The 21,999-nt window shown below is 37.1% G+C and overlaps 2 protein-coding genes and 4 non-coding genes across 6 annotated transcripts; 2 read left to right on the forward strand and 4 right to left on the reverse strand.

Moving 5' to 3' along the window:
• The first annotated feature begins 3,857 nt into the window (after positions 1-3,857).
• LOC143736349 (CD48 antigen-like) lies at positions 3,858-7,345 on the forward strand. Its single transcript, XM_077227086.1, has 5 exons — positions 3,858-3,879; positions 5,239-5,565; positions 6,729-7,028; positions 7,099-7,242; positions 7,335-7,345. Exons 1-5 carry the CDS (start codon positions 3,858-3,860, stop codon positions 7,343-7,345), a joined length of 804 nt encoding a protein of 267 aa, XP_077083201.1.
• A 2,092-nt stretch (positions 7,346-9,437) lies between these two features.
• Positions 9,438-12,025, reverse strand: aqp12 (aquaporin 12). The gene is made up of 3 exons (XM_077225846.1): positions 11,302-12,025; positions 9,880-9,996; positions 9,438-9,757 (listed from the first exon to the last, which is right to left on the reverse strand). The coding sequence occupies exons 1-3, from the start codon at positions 11,897-11,899 to the stop codon at positions 9,639-9,641; spliced, it is 834 nt and encodes a 277-aa protein (XP_077081961.1). The 5' UTR covers positions 11,900-12,025; the 3' UTR covers positions 9,438-9,638.
• A 287-nt stretch (positions 12,026-12,312) lies between these two features.
• On the forward strand, positions 12,313-12,385 carry trnam-cau (transfer RNA methionine (anticodon CAU)). The gene has a single exon. It is a non-coding gene; the product is annotated as a tRNA-Met (tRNA).
• A 935-nt stretch (positions 12,386-13,320) lies between these two features.
• Positions 13,321-13,394, reverse strand: trnai-aau (transfer RNA isoleucine (anticodon AAU)). Its single transcript has one exon. It is a non-coding gene; the product is annotated as a tRNA-Ile (tRNA).
• Positions 13,395-21,020: 7,626 nt separating this feature from the next.
• trnad-guc (transfer RNA aspartic acid (anticodon GUC)) lies at positions 21,021-21,092 on the reverse strand. The gene has a single exon. It is a non-coding gene; the product is annotated as a tRNA-Asp (tRNA).
• A 477-nt stretch (positions 21,093-21,569) lies between these two features.
• Positions 21,570-21,640, reverse strand: trnag-gcc (transfer RNA glycine (anticodon GCC)). Its single transcript has one exon. It is a non-coding gene; the product is annotated as a tRNA-Gly (tRNA).
• Between the last annotated feature and the right edge of the window lie 359 nt (positions 21,641-21,999).

Below are 21,999 nucleotides of genomic sequence, written 5' to 3' on the forward strand. Positions count from 1 at the left end.
TTTTCAGCGTCGTCAATCCCACGCACAGATTGGCGGTTTGCAAAATACTTCACTACCAACTGCATTACTGAATAGAAATAAAACAGCATAAGAGCAACAGAAATATTAAAAAAGGCTTTAACGCATACAACAGCTTGCGCTCCTAATACCGACTGCCCACTCACCAGTAAGTGAGAGTGTGTACCAACTTAAAGGAGCTTCTACTTGTTACATGCCCTTCTCTGAATTCGTTTTTTGCCAATCATTTCCCGATCACCGGAAAGATCTCGATTCATATGCCTAGCGATGATTGCAGACTTTAACTAAAAACATGGGGGCAAATTATATTATGAATATCACAGATCGTTCTCTGCAAATCTGATATGATAAAAATAAATAAAGACATTGGTGAGCAGTGTTGGGTCGTCAACATCGACTGATTGCTCTAATCCTATACTCCTGCGCATCTACACATCGACGTCGGCTGATTGCCCTATATGAACCTTTAACGGATGTGAATGATATGAATGTGATCATGTGTTATGTGTATGCCAGGTTAAAGAGATGTGTTTTTAATCTAGACACAAGTCTAGGAAGACTGTTCCAGAGTTTGTGTGCTTAATAGAAAAAGGATCTTCCACCTGCAGTCGATTTTAATATTCCAGTTATTATCAACTGGACAGATATTTGAGGTCGCAGTGGACATGAAGGATTATCAAGTGATAAAAGCTTGCTCAAGTGCTGAGGAGCTAAACCATTCAGGGCTTTCTAAGTAATCAGCAGGATTTTAAAATGTATGCAATGTTAGGAAGCCAATGCAGTGTTGACAGAACCGGGCTAATATGGTCCTGGTTCTAGTAAGAACTCGAGCTGCTGGAGTTTGTTTATTAGGCCTGCGGGGCAACCGCCCAGTAAAACATTACAATAATCTAGTCTTGAAGTCATGAATGCATGAACGAACTTTTCTGCATCTGACATTGAGAGCATATGCTATAATTTAGAGACATTTTAAGATGGAAAAAAGTTTTTGCAAATAGCAGAAATGTGTTTTTTAAAAGAAAGACTGCCATCAAAGATCACTTTAGTAGCAAATCTACAGTTCTCAGTTTCTCTAAATGAAAAGACCAAGGTAAACTCACTATATTTCAACTAACAATAGAGTTTTAGAAGAGTTACTTTGCTCTGATCAGCCAAAATACCAAAGTCTGCATTCAAAAGCAAAACATCTGATTATGAACTTATTTCTCATCAAATTCTCCCAAGATCAAAGCTGTCTGGTAACCAAATAATATTTCTCTAAATGAACAATCACATTTACAGGTCACTATATGTTTGCATTAATGTTCACTCGTGAATTTTTTTCTAACAACACTTTTAGTGGCTTTTGAGTCATATGAACTATGTGATGTTTTTCTCTTTTAATTTATGTTCACTCATCTGTGTGTCTGGTTTGATCTGTCGGAGGATAAACAGCTTCTGCTGGATGTTTGTCGTCTCTGTGTGTGTCAGTAGTTTGTGGATGAAGTGTTTCTTCATTTCCTCTCCCGCTAATAAGAAGCTCACAATCTTCCACTCCACACAAAACATCTTTACACAGAAATAAAGTGAATCCATCAACAGTCAAATAAGAGTCACAGGTCAGAGGTTAAATATGATTGACAGCTCACAGCACTAAATAACATACCAGTACAGATATTTAATCCAATATTTCACTCTTCTGCTGTTAGTTTTCATTCAGGGCCAGAATTCATTTGAAAATGTAAGATCAGCAAAAGCTTGTTGATTTCCGTGATGTTAAAGGAGACGGATGTGTGAGCGGAAACTAACTGAGGTTGGGGGAGGATTCACACACTAACAGATAAATATCACAGTTCAGTCTTTCAGATCAATCTGAGTGTTTCAGACATTTTAAGAGTCACTATCGTGGGCTTTTCAGTGAACTGATGAAGAAAATGTTTCTCAAAATAATTTTGCTTTGGTTGTGGCGTCTGTTTGGTGAGTTTTAAATGTGTTTTTATGGCTTCAGTTGTTTCTGTTCTGGTACCATGTTATAAAATTACTAGTTAGTATTAGACTAGTGCATGTGCTAACTAGTATTAGTATTATTAGTTAGAGAAGATTTACATTCACTGTTAGTATCAGCAACGGTGGCTGTAGTGAAGCGCATGACTCAGGAAATAACTCAACAAACAGTGTCTTAAATATAACACTTAATCTAAAACTGCTTGAAATTGTAATAGCTTGTTTTCACATGACATCACTGCGTTGCCATAGCGATACATACAGATGGAGGGCAGGAAGTGATTTTCTATATTTAGGACTCACTATAACAAACTCAAAATGCCTATGTTTTGCGTCGTTTATGGTTGCTCAAATCGATCAAACCACGAGGAGTTTTTATCGTGTGCCAAAATTTGTTGTTCATAAGGGGGGAAAATACAAGAAATTGACAGAAAAACATCGGAAAAATTGCCTTGCAAACCTACGTCTGCGGTCGGGAGGAGCCGAATGGGAAAATGCCCGTGTGTGTCAGCGATCACTTCGTCAAAGCTGAGTTAATACAGCTTATGTGTTTTTTTGTGTAACGTACCAGTTTTTGAACTTTGTAAAGTCAAAGTATGTCTGTGAGACGAGGTAGTTGCTGATATCTACCGCCTCAATGGCTGGCAAATCTTTCAATTCAGTTGAAAATCGGTCCTCTTCATAACGTATGGATCACGTCCAACATATGTTTAGATTTTTTGTTTATATATTTCTCTTGTAATAGCGTCTAAAGTAGTACAGTACGGACTTTCCTCCATTACGTCCATTGCGTTCTTCACTTCCTGCCCTCCATCTGAATTTCGTCACGTGACTGCAAACAACCTATTGCTTTCTTTAATAATAAGTGACTGTGTGACAATAGATCGCTTTTTAGATCAAATAAGTAGAAAAAGTCCAAATTTATTTTGCCATTCACATAATGGCAAATTCTGGTCGAGCCTCTCTTGCGGCTCTGATTCTGCGTGCGGCTACAGATGAAACACATCAGGCCGGGAGATTGCCGCTTCAATGAATGTTGGCTTGAAAACAACAAATTATGGTTGAAACGAGTACCTAATTCTCGAGTAGCCTCCTGCAAAGTCTGCAAAAAAGGTAAGTCTGCGCTTTCGAGCCATGTAAAAGGTAAGCCCCCACGGCTTACCAAAAGGAGAATATACTAAAAAGCAATAAAACTAATAAGCATAGCTAATTAGCGTGCCATTCTTTTTATATAAGAAGTGTTCCCGGTTCCGGCTGACCTAATTTAAATACGACCCGATGAGCTTTAGCACTCTCTCCCAGTAGGCTATAGGCTACAGTTATATTTTCAGTCAGAGAAACAGAGGAAGCTCCCGAAAAACAAGTTGCTTTATTTTATGATAGTCCGGTATAAAGAGACGAGACGTACTGACAGATAAAATAAAAACATGATTGTGATAGCCTTTATGATTTGTCTGATTTCTTCAAGTGTTCATATTTACCATGTTTACTATGGTAAAGTTTAGCTTGCAAAGTCTTCCGCATCACATACAAATATTTCTACCTTATACGGTGATCAGAATCCACATCGGATCACAAACAGAAGGCATTCAAACATGAAAGTGAGTTTTGAGGTAAATTATTTTAAAAGTCTTTAATGCTGACAGAATCATCCGGCGCCGCCGTCTCCAGACTCAGGTAAAAAAAAAAAAAAAATACACCTTGCTGTTGGCCCTGAGGAAGCCCCAACGGGGCCCGATCAAGCCCCAGAAGTGACAGTGGAAACGTGACTGGCCTGGCACACCCGCTTTTGGCCCAACAGTGGAAATTGGTTGAACGTCGGTCATGACATTGAGCGTCGTGATGTCACGGATATAATGGACAGCCGAGTGCTGGGCGGTATACCGGTTCATACCGAAAACCGGTGTATATTTTTGTTATGATATTAATTTTTAATATACCGCCATACCGATGTATTTAATTACACAACGTTCGGAATGAACGTTACGCTGCGTTGCGCGACACTGTTTCAGACGGACCCTTTACAATGTTGCACTTCTAAGCAGCGACTGCGAGGCGGGGGAAACAGCAGTGCTCTGGTGTTACGTTACAGGGAAGATGGATGCTGCAGAACTATGCCGTTATTTTCCTGTCAATTGTCGAGAGCGCATTATTGTAGCGCGAAAGTACATTAATATAATGCGCGAGCGCGAATCTCGATACACGCTGGTCTATTTTCTCTGGGCTCACACAGAGAATCCTGCACTCAAAACGTGTTCAGTGTAATCGCGAATCTCTCCTCTTCCCCAGCTAACAATTTTAGGTTATAAGAACGTTTTCATAACGTTCCCATTAAGTCATAAAAACGTTATTTCTGAATGACATTGAGAATGACATTCAAAACGTCCAGTGTTTTAGACGTTGTATTAACGTAATTTCTTGGTTATAAGAACTTTATTCAAAACGTTATAAGAATGTTCAATTCTCCCGTTATATAAACGTTGTATTAACGTTCTTGCTTGGTTATAAGAACATCATTAGAACGTTCAATTCTCCCGTTATATAAACATTGTATTAACGTTATTTCCTGGTTATAAGAACGTTATTAGAACGTTAAGAAATAACAATTTTAGGTTATACTGGGCGCTATTCTATTCTACAATATTAACTAATGACAGTAAAATAGACCATCCTAAGTCAATTTACTGCAGTAATTCCTCTCTCAACCAGTAGAAAATGCTTTGAACACCTGATTATGCATAAAAAATAAATAAAAAAAACGTCATAAACCGGAATAATTTTGAAAAAAAAAAAAAAAACGTGATATAAATTTTAGGTCAAACCGCCCAGCACTAGGACAGCCGTAGAGACCAATGATCACAACTTAAAAAGTAATTTGTAGAAACAAATAGAAACAAAAGCACAAAAGAGAAAAATACCAAACAGACGTGAAACGTAACAATATTTGCAGCACAATAACATCTGATTTAATATACCACATCTGTAAGGTGCTGGAAAAGCTTAAAATTGCTAGAAAACTAAACCTAAACAGAACAAACATGTTACAGTTATTCTCATATAGAAATAATTTCAAGTCAAGTCAGTTTGGAATTCAGCTCTCATTGTTAGTGTTCCATATATAAATATTTCTCATTTCATTCACCTTTTGTGTAAATGAATAAAAGTGTTTTAGTGAAGCTTCATCAAACCAACATCAAGTGATTTTAAAACTTAAATCTGAAAAATTCTATTCTTCAGGTGTGTTTGGTGTTTCAGTTAAAATATCAGTGACGGAGGGAGATTCAGTCTCTCTGAACTCTGGTCTTACTGAAATGAAGGATGATGATGTGATTCTGTGGAGGTTTTGGATTAGTAACACTGTGATAGCTGAAATAAATGTAACGGCCGACAGCTTCACTGTATATGATGATGTTCTTGATGGGAGATTCAAAGACAGACTGAAGCTGGACAATCAAACTGGATCTCTGACCATCACAAACACCAGAACTGAACATGCTGGATATTATGATATACGGATCAACAGTGAGAGAAAGTATTTTACTCTCACTGGTGAGTTAAACATCAGTTTCACCTGTTTTATATTTTAATCAGCACAAAGATACAATTATTAATCCAAAATCAATTTACTTTTATAAATGACTGTCTTAATCTGTGTTGAACCCGTTTCTGTTTGTTCTGTGTGTTTGATGATTCAGTTCCAGAAGTGAAGAAAAAGTCAGTGATGGAGGGAGATTCAGTCTCTCTAAACTCTGATCTTACTGAAATGAAGGATGATGATGTGATTCAGTGGAGGTTTGGATATAAAAAACCTTTATTAGCTGAAATCTATAAACGGTCCGAAAGTTTCACTGTATATGATGATGTTCTTGATGGGAGATTCAGAGACAGACTGAAGGTGGATCATCAAACTGGATCTCTGACCATCACAAACACCAGAACTGAACATGCTGGATATTATGAACTACAGATCAACTCTAAGAGGGTTTGTTTTGATCTCACTGTCATTGGTGAGTTCAAAAACATTTTATGACATTTTAATTATTTCATACACCATTTTGTTTCTTTTTGTTGTTTTATGATATTTTTTATATTAAGTTAAAATTGTATACAATTTAATTTAATAAACCATTATAACCTGTTTATCTGTGACAATGTTTCTGTTTGTTCTGTGTGTTTGATGATTCAGTGTCAGTGATGGAGGGAGATTCAGTCACTCTAAACTTTGGTGTTATAAAGGATGAAGTGATTCGGTGGGTTTTTAGGAGTGAAAACGGTTTAACAGCTGATATCTATAAACGGTTCGACAGCTTCACTGTATATGATGATGTTCTTGATGGGAGATTCAGAGACAGACTGAAGCTGGACAATCAAACTGGATCTCTGACCATCACAAACATCACAACTGAACATGCTGGAGATTATAAACGTCAGTTCTACCATGACTGGAAGCCTTCTTATATTCGTCTCACTGTCTACGGTGGGTTAAATATCAGTTTCACATGTTTTATTTATTACAGCTAGATCTAAAGAACTATCTTATCATGACTAATTAGTTAAAAGGACTAAATCTCTTACTTTTTTTACATTAACAGCAGGTTTATATTTAACTTTCTATTAAATTGTTTTAAATGCTCTACTTTTGATAATCTCCGTTTCTCTCGATGTTTCTTCCTCTGCTTGAATAACTTCATTCATCCTCGTTTATCTTTATTCTCTGATGTTTTCAGCTCGTCTGCCTGTTCCTGTCATCATCAGTAACTCTTCACACTGTTCTTCATCATCATCATCATCATCATCATGTTCATTGGTGTGTTCATCAGTGGTAGATGTGAGTCATGTGACTCTCTCCTGGTACAAAGGAATCAGTGTATTGTCCAGCATCAGCGTGTCTGATCTCAGCATCAGTCTCTCTCTACCTCTGGATGTGGAATATCAGGATAAAAACACATACAGCTGTGTGCTGAACAATCCCATCAGCCACCAGACCACACATCTGGACATCACTCAACTCTGTCACACATGTTCAGGTACGACAGCACTGCTGATATGAGTGTTTATTGACTGATCTGATCTCAGTTTGATGTGTTTATTCCTCAGACTCGGTCCACTGGTGTGGTCCTACTGAAGCTGTGATCCGATTGGTCCTCTCTGCTCTCGTGGGCGTGGCTACTGTCATCATTCTGGTTTATGACATCACATCCAGAAGAACTGAACGAGATCAAGCACATACGCGCACATCAGGTACATGATGTAATTTCCCAAACAGATTTTTCGTGTATTAATATTTGTGAGATTTTTTTAATTTATGCCTTTATATGTTAAAAATTTTCCAGGAAGTGCTTAAATCTAAAGCAGAAAGCTGAACTTTAATGGCGTTTCAAGTGTCATAATAAATACTGATTATTATTTGCTTGCTCTTTCTCCTTCAGGATCAGATTTTCTAAAATCAAATATAAAAGGCTTTATTGTTTGTACTTTACTACTACCGCCATCTATTTGTCATATGTATTTGCTTGCCTTTATCAATAAAGTTTTTTCACTCTGAGGTTCAAGAGTTTCTCCATGTTTTATTACATTTATTATGTCGAGCGACTCCTGGAGGAATACTAACTTTATGTACATTTAAACATTTTCCGCAGTGTGCCACATATAAAGCTTCACATTATTAAACTGTCAAAGTAACTTTGCTTTACTTTTTGCACACTTGTTACTCCTAGTATTAATGCTTAACCTGGGAAAACAAAATGAGTAAAAATAATAAAATTCAATAGAGCAAAGTGAAGGTTCAGGCCACAAGACTTAGACTGATATAAACCACAAGGGGGCAGGAAAGATTAATTCGAGTAGTTCATTCCTACAAATTTTTCCTTTGAAAGGGTCTTTCCCACGGACACATTTCAAACAATAAGAGCTTATTTGGTTAGGAAAAGTAAATACATCCAGCTTAGTCTATTAAAAATTGTATCTAATGAGCTCCAATGCATATATATATATATATATATATATTTTTTTTTTTTAGTTAAAGTTCAGTGGTTCTCAACCTTTTTGACTGTAAAGCCAAAATTAGGCTTCCTCATATTTCCAGGTTTATCTAGAAATAATATAAAATATATCTTGATTTTTTAAATTCAGCTGCCACAATGTTACAAGTCTACAAACTGATCGTGATGCAAAGGATTAGCTTTTTACACATTGGAACTCCAACGTCTCTCTGATGGTAAAAACTGATACTTGTGAATACTTATAAATGTGGTTTGAAGTACACAGATAAACAAAAGTTACACACTAACTAGTGGTTATTAAGGCCCTAGTGTGACTATGTCCCAGTTTAACTGTGTGCTACTGCTGTTCACACTAACCCAGAACGAAGAAAGCATGTAGCAATAATAATAATGCTAAATCCAATATTACGATCTGCAGGTTCAATTAGAAACCTCCTGGTGTCGGTGCGTTCCTGTCTTATTTAACTCCTTCAGATCTGATGTCATAAAGCACTGCAGTGACAGTAGCCACACCCACCAGAGCAGAGACGACCAATCAGATCACAGGTTCAGTAGAACCAAATAATCAGCGGTTTTAAACTTTTCACATGTTCTTATCTATTCAGTCAAAGTAATACCACAGAAAACTGAAATTATAACTAAAACCTACAAAATGATGTTATTAGAAAGACTGAAGCTCAAAGTATACTTTGTTTTTTTATGCGTACCCTAGCATATGCGTATGGTAGAAACGCGCAGCTTTTTAAAGTATATTCCATTTGATAGCGTTCGTCCTTAGCGTACGCATAAAAAACAAAGTATACTTTGGGCTTTTAGAACTACCGAAAGATAATTAATCCACAAGCATAACTTAAAAAATATATAACATTTGATTCAAAATGACTTGAGTTAGACAATAACATTGTTCTGTAAAACTGTATAAAAACATTTTTTTGGCAATTATTTTAGGATTCTATACTATAAATTAAAAGTTTGCAAAATAGTGGTACTATTGTTAAAGTGTAGACAAGCTTTTTCTCAACAAATGTCATGTTAAAACGTTAAATATTTTTCTGTTTATTAGCACTTGTAAATTGTAAATGCATTTTTTTAATTGATAAGATTTGGTTTATTCTATGTTCTCTATACAGGCCGGAATGAAGAAGATCAGCAGTTTTGGAAGACTTCATTTTTTTTATTGTAGCTATTATTAAAATGTGGCATAGTTGCAATGTTTTGTGAAAGTGCCATTTATATACAACCATGTACTTTTATTAGCAATTATCTTTTTACCTTAGTCTCCCTCTCTTTTTCATTAGCAAACAGGTCCTAAAGTATAGTGCCACCTGCTCATTAAATATTTTAGCTATCTATTAAATCAATATATTACTTAAGCAGGCTTCACGGTTATTTGGCTCATAGCTGTTAGTAGAAAATTCACATCTGACAACAGTAGAACAAACTCAACATTTTTACTCAGTGTAACAGGATAAATTACAGTAGACGCCTGATGTGATGAACAGTGTTTTTCGTAACTTTAGGGGTTTGTTGCAACTTAAACCAATCGAACAGATTTAACGTATAACCAAATATATGTTTCGTGACGGTAAAGTATGGTTTACAAAGCGACCATATCAGTGCTGTTTTTTATGTCTGTCAGTCTTCAGAAGTTTTTCCTTTGGGCACCCGGAAACGTGCCTTCTTGGAGTAAAGTAGATTCCTGCTGAACAGCAGAGGGATGTTTCCCAAATACAGGAAGAGCGCAAGACTCATGCCTGAAAAAAACAATTGGTGTAAGTATTTATAAAGTATAATTCATTACTTTGAATAAAAACGTTGAATGCATTATTTAAATACTTGGTATTTATGGATATTTCTGAAGTGTACAAGGACTTACCAATAAGAGGCCCGAGCCAGTAAACGAGGGAATACGCTAAGAAAGAGTGTCCAGGACAGGTGAATGTTAGCGCATAAGCGAGGGACGGATTCACATATCCAGACGTGTAGTTGTTTCCTAGTGTGAGAGAGAAGTTTGGCGTTAAAAATAACACTTCACCAAATCATTGCCAATGAAGTAACAGAAAACGTTAGTGTGTATTTTAAAAGATGCAATTTATTTTGTGCTAGCCTCCCCCTAAATGCATTTGCAATCTACAATCCTTATTAAATATCTTCATACTTTTGTATACCATGCAATTATATTGCAGTTATTACTTTATATATGCACTCTAAATCTATATTTAATATATGAATTTGGAATCTACAATCCTTATTTAAAATTTGCAATTTAATTGCAGTCATTTGATTTATGCATTTGAAATCTAAATTTTTTAATGTAATGTGCATTTGAAATCTTCAATATTTAAATTTAAAATGTAATCCTTATTTAACATATGCATTTGAAATCTACATTTTTTTATTTTAATATATGCATTTAAAATCTAAATTTTTTTATTTTAATGTATACATTTAAAATCTACATTTTTTTATTTTAATATATGCATTTAAAATCTACATTTTTAATTTAATTTATGAATTTGAAATCTACAATCCTTATTCAATTTATGCATTTTAAATACCGGTAGGCCCTACATAATCCTTGTGTAAAATATGCATTTTAATTGCAGTCATTATTTTATATATGCATTTGAAATCTACAAGTTTTAAATAAATATGTGAATTTGCAATCTCAATCTTTCATTTAATATATGGATTTGAAATCTACAGTCCTTATTCAATATATGCATTTTAAATACATATTTTTTTAATATATATTTATATCTACAATCTTTATGTAACATATCCATTATAAATACATAATACTTATTTAATATATTTTAAATCTACAATCTTTATTTAATATATGCGTTTGAAATCTACAAGTTTTAATTTAATACGTGCATTTGAAATCAAAATTTTTAGAAAGCTACAATCAAAATTTTTTTAAATCTACAATCCTTATTCCATATGTATTTTAAATGTACAATTCTTATATAAAATAATAACTGTGCAATTAAAATACATATTTTACACATGCATTTTAAATCCAAATGTTTTTATTTAATATGTACATTTAAACATTCTACAATCAATTTTTAATATATGCATTTTAAATCTATGATTTTTAATTTAACATATGCATTTTAATTCTGCAATATGCATTTTAATTCTGCAATTTGTATTTAATACACGCATTTCAAATTACAAAATTTACTTTTTATACATGCATTTTAACTCGACAATTTCTATTTAATACACGCATTTAAATGTACAATATATGCATTTTAAATGTAATCATTCTGTCCGATGGCAAACCCACCTGCGTATGCGATGAAGGTCAGCAGCAGAGCGAGTAAGGGAATCTTCAGCAGCTGCGAGCGGCTCTTCAGGACGAGGTAAACCAGGTGAAAGGTCACGGCACCGAGGGCTTCGGCTAACGCTCCCTGTAGCGCCGAGACCCGCAACGACGTACTGCACTCGGACATCATCAGATTCTTGATCATGTGCATGTCGGTCAGCTCCATTTCCCAGTACTTTCCGGCGACTAAGAGCGCCAAGTACGCGCCGAGTAACTGCGCCGCGACGCTGAGGACGCCTGCCACTGCGCCGATGTCTTTCTGGAGGATTCCCATTAACGTCACCGATGGATTTCCACTTACGCCTTGCATGATGATGCCATGAACAGTGATGGATAGGAAAAGCATAGTGATGGCCACGTCGGGCCCAAGCGCCCCGGCCCATTGACCGACCTCCGCAATGGTGTCCACTTCGAGTCGACATGCGGCGAGCGCGAATGCGGCGATAAACTCGGTCAGGAAAGTCCATCGCAGCCTCGATCGTGCGAGCATCACCCTTCCTACCGCACTCACTCCTACTATAGTTAAGAAGTAGCCCAGCGAGGCATTAAGCCCTGACATGATGTTTCAAATGGTGTAGTGCACAGCTAGCTGTGCTGAACAGAAAGAAAGACACGAGCTCACCAACGCTGTATTTGCTAACAGCATGTGATAACGTGGCACACGGAGATGCCGTGTTCTTATCAAAAGGGTTTTTTGACACAAACCGTAGGTTGAAAAAACACACTGACCTATTCAAGGCCACCTTTGAAAAGTGGCCGTTCGCTTTGGCTCCCTCTAGTGGAAGAGTGTGAATCTCATTGTTTAAATTGTTTCTCAAATATTTTAGCACAAACTAGCTTTTAGGATTGTAGTAGATGTGCACATAAATCTATGAAGTACAACTGTGGCTGACATGAAAACTCAGCCTTACCTGTTGTAGTTCACCCGTTGTTACTCGTCTAAAATTAGGACACTGCTTTCTTCGGCATCAGGCCTCGTTGGCGCAGTAGGCAGCGCGTCAGTCTCATAATCTGAAGGTCGTGAGTTCGAGCCTCACACGGGGCAAGATTTTTTGTTTTGCAGAAGCAATGAGATTCGCTTATGTTGTTTGATGTTCCAGTCTGTGGAAATTCAGACATTTTTACTTGAGCATTTGGCATTGTTTTATGTCAGGTTTACTAATAAACACTGCCACCTAGAGGGTCTCTTAACTAAAACCATTTAAAAAAACATTTCTGTTACTTGAAATAAAAATAAAATGGTAACACTTTACAATAAGATTCATTAGTTAACATTAGTAAATGTATTAACTAACATGGATTAACAATGAGCAATACATTTGTTACAGTATGTATTAATATTTATTAATGAAATACAGCTGTTCATAGTTTGTTTCATGTTAGTTCACTAGTAATAATAATGTATTAGTAAATGTTGAAATTAATATTAACTAAGATTAATACATGCTGTGGAATTATTTTTTATTCTTAGTTCATGTTAACTAATGAACCATATTGTAAAGTGTTACCAATAAAATACAAAAAATAATATAATAGTTATTTTACTACAGCTAATGCCAAGACAACATATCTCAAAAATACAAATTATTCCTGGAAAATAACTAAAATTAAAACTAATTTCATATCAACATATAAAGAACTCTAGTATATTTAAAGTATTTGATGATATTAAAATAGCTAAAACTGAAATAAAAAATCAAAAGCTATACAGACATATCAAAAAACAAAAATGGCAAAAACATAATAAATTACCTAACTTAAAATAAAACGAAAACAGAAAATTAAAAATAAAACAAGATTAATAAATCATTAGTTTACTGCATTAACTAATGTTAACAAATGAAACCTCGTAAAGCGTTACTGAGTTTTCTTTTTTAGCCAGTAAAATCACACATGACCTGTTCAATTCTACCTCTTATAATTATGAATGAGAATTTCTAAGCTAAAATATCAACAAAACAGTCGCAGAGACAAAAACGTTGGCCAGTACGGGGATCGAACCCGCGACCTTGGCGTTATTAGCACCACGCTCTAACCAACTGAGCTAACCGGCCTGGGTGAGCAAGCTGAAAAATCAGTGCTCAAAAATAACACGGTAGTGTTGTTTTAAACTAATGATGTCCAAGTAGGGGTCAGCAATCTGACGATTTTATATTGTGATCGATCTTGAAGACGCCCAGAGACGATTGTAGAGATCACGATCTGCTATGTCCTCATAATAGCAGGACTTTTATTTTGACGGTGCGTGACTTTTATTTTGACGTTGCTGAGAACAGCAGGGGCTGAGCACACGGCGCTCCTATTCTCCTCTTCATTAATTTATGGTCTCTGTTTAAAAGTTTTGTCTAATACATTACTGGATAGAACTGTTAAACAGAGAAAGTAAACTATATACGAAAAAAGTATTTCTTTTTAAATTATTAGTAAAAGAAAGGAAAACGCTGTACTACTTTCTCATTTACCATCAGCATTCAGCAAATGCGTATTTATATAATGTATAAATTATAACAAATCTCTTGAATATCTAATAAACATTTAATTTCACAAACCTTGGAGACTTAGTCGAATCCCACTGTCAAATATTCTGAAGTGTGCATTTGTAGCTAGGGATGCAACGATTAAAGATTTTGTAAGTACGAATATTGTCTGAGAAATAATCACGATTTAACGATTATTATGCATCAATTAATTTCACAACACTATATGTATAATATCACTTGAACACTCAACACTAGATTTTAATGTGTTATTTGCACAGTACAAAATTATAAAATGACAAACGATAATCAATCTCTTCCTTTGGAATTAAAGAGAAGTGCTTTGTAAACATCCAGCATTTTTCTTTTAAAAATAACAAATTAAGTCAATGGCTGCAGGGCTCTTTGATTGAAATAGATCACAAAATGATTAAGTGTTTAGTTTGTTCTAAATTTATTTTCAACCTGAGGTAGAAAACATGATAAAATGAAAACAATATCTTGTTGGTATTTGACTTAAAAACAAATAAAGGGATAATAAATCCCAATGAAAATGAGAATAAACAAAGTATTTGGCTCTATTGAATTAAATGTAAGCTAAATATTAACTATGTATTTCTTTTAAAAGAAAATAAATATAGTCCAAATGTTATCCACTCCAATATTATTGTACTTATTTTAATACTCTTTTTTTAATTATTAATCCAAATTTTACATGTGCCTTTAGAAAATCATCTATTATAATCTCATTATTTTGGTTTGTTTGTTTGAAGTTTAAGTAAAAATTATAGAAAGAAACTGAGAACATCTCTCATGCAGTGTTAATAACTGAAATGCAGTTAATTGGTAGTCCTAGAAGTCTACACGGCCCTGATCTTATGTTAGTGTTTTACACCGGGCATATTAAAACTACAAAGCCTAACATTTACAGGAGAAAGCAATAGGACATTAAGTTAAATGTTCACTGACTGAAACTCTTGAGAGCACGTCACATTCTGTTTTCCACAGACTTGCGTAACCAAAACATTCCGCTGTTTTTTTGTTGTTGTTTTTTTACGTTGCACTGAAAGCTGAAAGTTGCACGCCACGTTCTCCTTTTCCCAAAGCGCTAGGGCGGTTGCGCTCCGGAGGAGTCTGTCGTTGCTGTGTTGGTTCTTGTCACTTGACCTAAGGTGCGCTTGCGGCATTATGAAAAGTAGAGATGTTTTTATCTCGATGCGGCGCGCACGCGCTTGGAAAAAACGAGCGCGTCGCTTCCCTTATGAGCACGCATGCCGGGCGCCTACATTTGAAATAACGAACTTGAGCGTGCAAAAGACGCTAACTGTGAACAGGCCCTTAAGGCGTTTTTTCCGTGGAAATAGAGGGTCGCTGCTAGTCCCTCTGCCATAGTGGTCGACGAGCACGGCATTAAGCTGGTGCACGCTGGTGTAACCTTGTTTTCGTTTGGTGCAAAAGTTCCGTTCCGTGCAGAACACTCGGTGTAGCGTAGTCTTTACGATTAATTAACCGTGACGTTTTAAAGCCCGGTTATTGTGATATCCAGTAATCGCTGCATCCCTATTTGTAGCATGCATGAACGTGACACACGATGGACAAACTTTAAACCCTTGATTTTAAACTATGCTGCGCAATATTTAGTTGCCCATTGTCATATTCGTGTCATTTTCCCTGTGCTGAATGTAAAATTAGAGTTACCTTGTCTTTAAGAAGCCAAGGTAATAAGTAGGGCTGGGTTTCGATTCAAATTTCAAGAATCGATTCGATTCCGATTCTCAAGATCTTGAATCGATTATCATTATTCGATTCGATCTGATCTTCGAGATTTAGATAAGTGTTTTTGAAAAAAGCATTGACACAATGACATAATTTGGTTCCATTACCTTTAGGGCTGCAACAACTAATCGATTAAATCGATTAAAATCGATTATTAAAATAGTTGGCAACGAATTTCATTATCGATTCGTTGTGTCGCGCGACTATCAATAAGTCGCGGAGATGTTTGAGTATAAAAAAATGTGTTCAGCGCGGAGCAGAGCTATGAGGCGCCGGACTGGACGCTGCGCGCGAGAGAGACCGGGTGTGTCAGCGCGCGAGCAACAGTGTGCGAAAGATACCGAGTGTGTCTGCGCGCGAGAGATACCGAGTGTGTCTGCGCGCGAGAGATACCGAGTGTGTCAGCGCGCGAGCAACAGTGTGCGAAAGATACCGAGTGTGTCTGCGCGCGAGAGATACCGAGTGTGTCAGCGCGCGAGCGAAAGTGTGCAAAAGATACCGAGTGTGTTTGCGCGCGAGAGAGACCGAGTGTGTCAGCGCGCGAGCAACAGTGTGCAAAAGATACCGAGTGTGTTTGCGCGCGAGAGAGACCGAGTGTGTCAGCGCGCGAGCAACAGTGTGCAAAAGATACCGAGTGTGTCTGCGCGCGAGACATACCGAGTGTGTCAGCGCGCGAGCAACAGTGTGCGAAAGATACCGAGTGTGTCTGCGCGCGAGAGATACCGAGTGTGTCAGCGCGCGAGCGACAGTGTGCAAAAGATACCGAGTGTGTTTGCGCGCGAGAGAGACCGAGTGTGTCAGCGCGCGAGCAACAGTGTGCAAAAGATACCGAGTGTGTTTGCGCGCGAGAGAGACCGAGTGTGTCAGCGCGCGAGCGACAGTGTGCAAAAGATACCGAGTGTGTTTGCGCGCGAGAGAGACCGAGTGTGTCAGCGCGCGAGCGACAGTGTGCAAAAGATACCGAGTGTGTTTGCGCGCGAGAGAGACCGAGTGTGTCAGCGCGCGAGCAACAGTGTGCAAAAGATACCGAGTGTGTCTGCGCGCGAGAGAGACCGAGTGTGTCCGAGCATTAGTAAATTGGTACATAGGAATGTAATTATTAAGAGGCATGGAAGTTCGATAAATGGACAACAATAAATAAAACCAATTAAATTTTTACCACTGAATTAGCAGACTGTGATTTCAATCAGATAGACAGAAGATGAAAACACTTTCTTGTCTGTCCCAAGTACCACTACAAGAGGAATATTTTTTCCACAATTTGCAGCACTGAATTTTTTCATTCTAAATGACTCCGAGAAACTTCACTATATGCTCCGAATGGATGAGCTGCAAAATAGGCCTTACACACCAGATGAGGTAGTCAATCCATTGTATATATTTTATATACATTGTATTTATAAGTAATATTAGGATAGACTAGAGATATTATCTTCTGTTGTAATTATTATTGTTGCTATTATTATTACCTATTATCCGACTGCACGAGACTTGTCTTTTGTGTGCATGTGCTTGTCAAATAATGTCAAACATTTTGTTAGATTACAACATATTTGACAAAAAACAAAACAACACACAAGTTTGTGAGTGTGTGCGTATGTGAGTGTGAGTTTGTGAGTGTGTGAGTCTGTGAGGGTGAGAGTTTGTGAGTGTGTGCATCTGTGAGTGTGAGAGTCTGTGAGTGTGAGAGTTTGAGTGTGTGCATCTGTGAGTGTGAGTTTGTGAGTGTGTGCGTCTGTGAGTGTTAAGAGTTTGTGAGTGTGTGTGTCTGTGAGTGTGAGAGTCTGTGAGTGTGTGCGTCTGTGAGTGTGAGAGTTTGTGAATGTGTGCGTCTGTGAGTGTTAGAGTTTGTGAGTGTGTGTGTCTGTGAGTGTTAGGAGTTTGTGAGTGTGTGTGTCTGTGAGTGTGTGCGTCTGTGAGTGTGAGAGTTTGTGAATGTGTGCGTCTGTGAGTGTGAGAGTTTGTGAGTGTGTGTGTCTGTGAGTGTGAGAGTTTGTGAATGTGTGCGTCTGTGAGTCTGAGAGTTTGTGAGTGTGTGTGTCTGTGAGTGTGAGAGTTTGTGAGTGTGTGTGTCTGTGAGTGTGAGAGTTTGTGAGTGTGTGTGTCTGTGAGTGTGAGAGTTTGTGAATGTGTGCGTCTGTGAGTGTGAGAGTTTGTGAGTGTGTGTGTCTGTGAGTGTGAGAGTTTGTGAATGTGTGCGTCTGTGAGTGTTAGAGTTTGTGAGTGTGTGTGTCTGTGAGTGTTAAGAGTTTGTGAGTGTGTGTGTCTGTGAGTGTGTGCGTCTGTGAGTGTGAGAGTTTGTGAATGTGTGCGTCTGTGAGTGTCAGTTTGTGAATGTGTGCGTCTGTGAGTGTGAGAGTTTGTGATTGTGTGCGTCTGTGAGTGTAGTGTAGAGAGCAAGTTCTGACGTTCAAACAAATCATTTTAAAATCAAATTATTTATTGTTCTAACAGCTCAGGTCCCTTTTTACAAAAATATACATCTTTTTGTTCACTATTTTAAAAAAGCCTATATATTTGGCAGATGTAAAGCATACATGTGTATGTTTTTTGTGTTAGTCCATTTTTTTTATTATTATTATTACTTTAACAGCTCAGGGATGTTCAAGGAGTGACCTGTTTGTGCACTTTCGCACTGTGAATTTGCACTGTCAGTTCTGTTTTTGAATAAAGGGTTGGAAATCAATGCTTTTTTTCCTTCTGTTTTTTTAATCCGATTAATCGAAAAAATAATCGACAGATTAATCGATTATTAAAATAATCGTTAGTTGCAGCCCTAATTACCTTCATTAGCCGCCTGAATCCCACGTTCACAACAACAGAATACGGGCGCATACCTTTGCAAATGAAGCCCGCAATCGCCTCAGTTATTTTGACAGAGCGTGCAGAATTAGTTGGCAGTTGTAGAGTTTGTTTCAGTGTCATCTGTTGCGGCCCGGTGGCGGGCTTGGATATGATGTCTTGATGATGTCGCATCATGTGGTTCCTGAGATTAGTAGTATTTCCACAATACTTCACCTCCATTTGGCAGGCTTTGCAAATTGCTTTGCTTTTGTCAGTTCGTTCTCTGCATTGCTTGTTCTAAACCCGAAATGGTGCCAGATCGCAGCTTTGAGCGTTTCTGGAGTTTTCAAAGCAACCGCTTGCTTAACGTTACTGACCGCCTTGTTCGTTGTTGTAATGTCTTTCCACCTCGCTCGTATGCGTGAATTCAATGACGCGGCAAGTTAAAGTTAACGGGGAAAATGTAGGCCTATTATTAAATCGATCCTCTGAGTTACGGATCGATCTTTAGAAATTAATATGAAAATCGATTCAGAATTGGTGAATCGATTTTTTCAACACAGCCCTAGTAATAAGAGCTTATTTGGTTAGGGAAAGTAGGCTAAATACATCCAGCTTAGTCTATTCAAAATTGTATCTGATGAGCTCCAATGCATATATATTCTTTCAGTTAAAGTTCAGTGGTTCTCAACCTTTTGACTGTAAAGCCAAAATTAGGCTTCCTCAGTTTTTCTAGACATAATATTTAAACAAATCTTGATTTTTAAACTCAGAAGCCACAATGATACAAATCAACAAACTGATCCTGATGCAAAGGATTAGCTTTTTACACATTGGAACTCCAACGTCTCTCCAATGGTAAAAACTGATACTTATGAATACTTATAAATGTGATTTGAAGTATACAGATTAAGTTACACACTAACTAATAGTTACTAAGGCCCTAGTGTGACTTTATGTCCCAGTTTAACTGTGTGGAAAAAATTTGATTCCCAGTGCGCACAAATACTTAACTAACACTAGATATTGTTGAAAATGGAAGTAAAAGCATGATGCACGCTCATTGTTTTACCGGGAAATGAGAGTTCAGTCTCTTTATTAAAATATTATTTTTGTATTTTTACATAATTTTGTGTGAATTCGTCCGTACAAGCGCAAGACGTGAAAGACAATTTAATTCAGTATTTGTGCGCGTGCTGATGTTTGCGTTCATGGAACTTCTTGACTGCAAACGTCCAGTAATAATGTAGGGAATCACTCGTTATACATAAATCAGGTGACAGTTCATGTTTTACTTTACTTACATACATACATATACGATTTAGTTTTCAGCCAAATAACACGCGCTGAGTGAACGATCAGCAATCAAGAGCATTCAACAGAACTGCGCTCTCTCGTCAGTTAACGTTAATAATAAGCTATATGCCTCGTTTTATTTTCTTTGCCATTGACGTCCGACTGAACTACAAACCTTCCACTGGTGTCTGTTTAAAGGGATGTGCTCGACCAGCCCGCGCGTCTGTGCCCCTGCGCGCTCAATCCACTGGGCGGTTTTCTAAGCTGATCAGCTCGCACACCACAGCTGTGTGTTACTATACACGCGCTGCCTGTAGGCCTATCGGTTGTTGGTATCGGAGCATTTTTACGAGTACATGAGTTCGGTATCGGTGCATCCCTATTTTTAATAATTCAAGCACTTTTCAAGTACCTTCAAGGGTTTTCCAGGATTTAAATTTCAAAAAGTCAAGTTCAAGTACTTCAAGCACTTTGTACGAACCCTGTATATACATATGCATGATTATACTTTTCAGCAGGCCGACATTTCTGCATCTAAAAATCTTTTTTTTAATATTGATTTCATATAATATTAAAATTTTCTGAGACTTTGAAATTGGGGTTTTCATAAGTTGTAAACCATAATCTTCGAAATTATAACTTTTGCACGATATTCTAATTTTTCGAGTTTCACCTGTATATATACAGACTAAATTGACCTAAGTATTGGGACACCCCTCCAAATCATTGAATCCAGGTGATCCAATCACTTCCATGGCCATAGTTGTATAAATCGAGCACTAGGCATGCAGACGCTTCTACAAACATCTGTGAGAGAATGGGTCTCAGGCATATGTTGCCATCTGTGCAATAAGTCCATTTGTTAAATTTCCTCACAACTAAATATTCCACGGTCAACTGTTAGTAGTATTATAACTAAGTGGAAGCAATTGGGAACAACAGCAACTCGGCCACAAAATGGTAGCAGAAGTGGCAAATTTGCATAATTGGGAAGATGGCGTTTCAGATCGTGATTGTTTGCTACAAGATTGTTATATGAAATTTTAGGAAGATCGCCCACCCCTATGTCCAAGTACCTTTTTTTTGTCTCCTAAGTACTTTTAAAAGTTACTTCTTTAAAGTCAGTGGGACATCAAAGACATGCAAATTCCTAGAAAAACAAGTCAAGTAAAAGAAAAGCAAGTATCTTTTTCTATTCTTAAGTAAAATGATCTACTAGTGAGATTTTGTTTTTAATTTAAGAATGAAACAATTTGTTATTTGTCAGTGATCATAGGTTTATATATTATATAGAGGAGTCTAAAAACGAGAGTTCTCCAGTGAATAGACATGGAGAAAAAGTGTAACCTCCCCGTCGGGGAATCGAACCCCGGTCTCCCGCGTGACAGGCGGGGATACTTACCACTATACTAACGAGGAGTGGTGGTATGAGTCTCAAAGAGCCCATTTGTTTCAAAGCTAGGGTCACTGTCTTCAATGTCTGACTTAAACTTGTTTAAAAATTGTTTTGATATTAAAAAAATAGGCAGAGCAAGTGTTGTAGTGACAACATAACACTTTTTTAACTCAAATCTTACCTTAAGGTTGTATTGCGGCACTTCTTATGTTGAGGGCTCCTAATCTGAATCTCTCACATTGAAGCACTTGTTATATATAAGCAGGGTCTGAAATAGAAATTAGCACAGCATCTAACTGAATATGCAATTTGATCAAATATTTGTTGATAGAACAGTAATCTGATCTCAATAGAAAGTCCCATACAGTGACGTGTTATATGGATTAATGAGCGGTCAGAACACTGACCACTGTTTATAAGTCACTACACCACACACTTGAACACAAATTTTAAAAAAGCATTTGTTTTTAAGTGTGTAGAAGATCTTCAAAAAGATCTACTGCATTGGCCGGGAATCGAACCCGGGCCTCCCGCGTGGCAGGCGAGAATTCTACCACTGAACCACCAATGCTCGCATGATGGTATCTTTTACTCAGGACATCTTGTGTTGTAATAGTATCCGTACTGCATTACTAAAAGCATGTTCACCGTTTATCCATTACTATAAATCTCAGCAGTCAATGGAAGAGGACTAACCCAAAAAATACTCACCTCTTAAAGATATCTCAATGCCCCAACAGGCAACGTCCCCTTTTAGAAGAGAAAGAATATACAACGTTAATGTTAACAATGTATGAACTTAAGAATACATGAATGCAAATTAGAAATAATAGCATAACTTAAACACTGGAGTCCCTGACCTATAGACAGTTGTTAAAAAATGTTAGGAAAAAGTCAAGCTTATCTTCACAGATAAATATTTCTGGACTA

The sequence above is a fragment of the Siphateles boraxobius genome, unplaced genomic scaffold, assembly GCF_051911475.1.
Source record: "Siphateles boraxobius isolate OS27281-9 unplaced genomic scaffold, OSU_SipBor_1 13, whole genome shotgun sequence".
Lineage (NCBI taxonomy): Eukaryota > Metazoa > Chordata > Actinopteri > Cypriniformes > Leuciscidae > Siphateles > Siphateles boraxobius.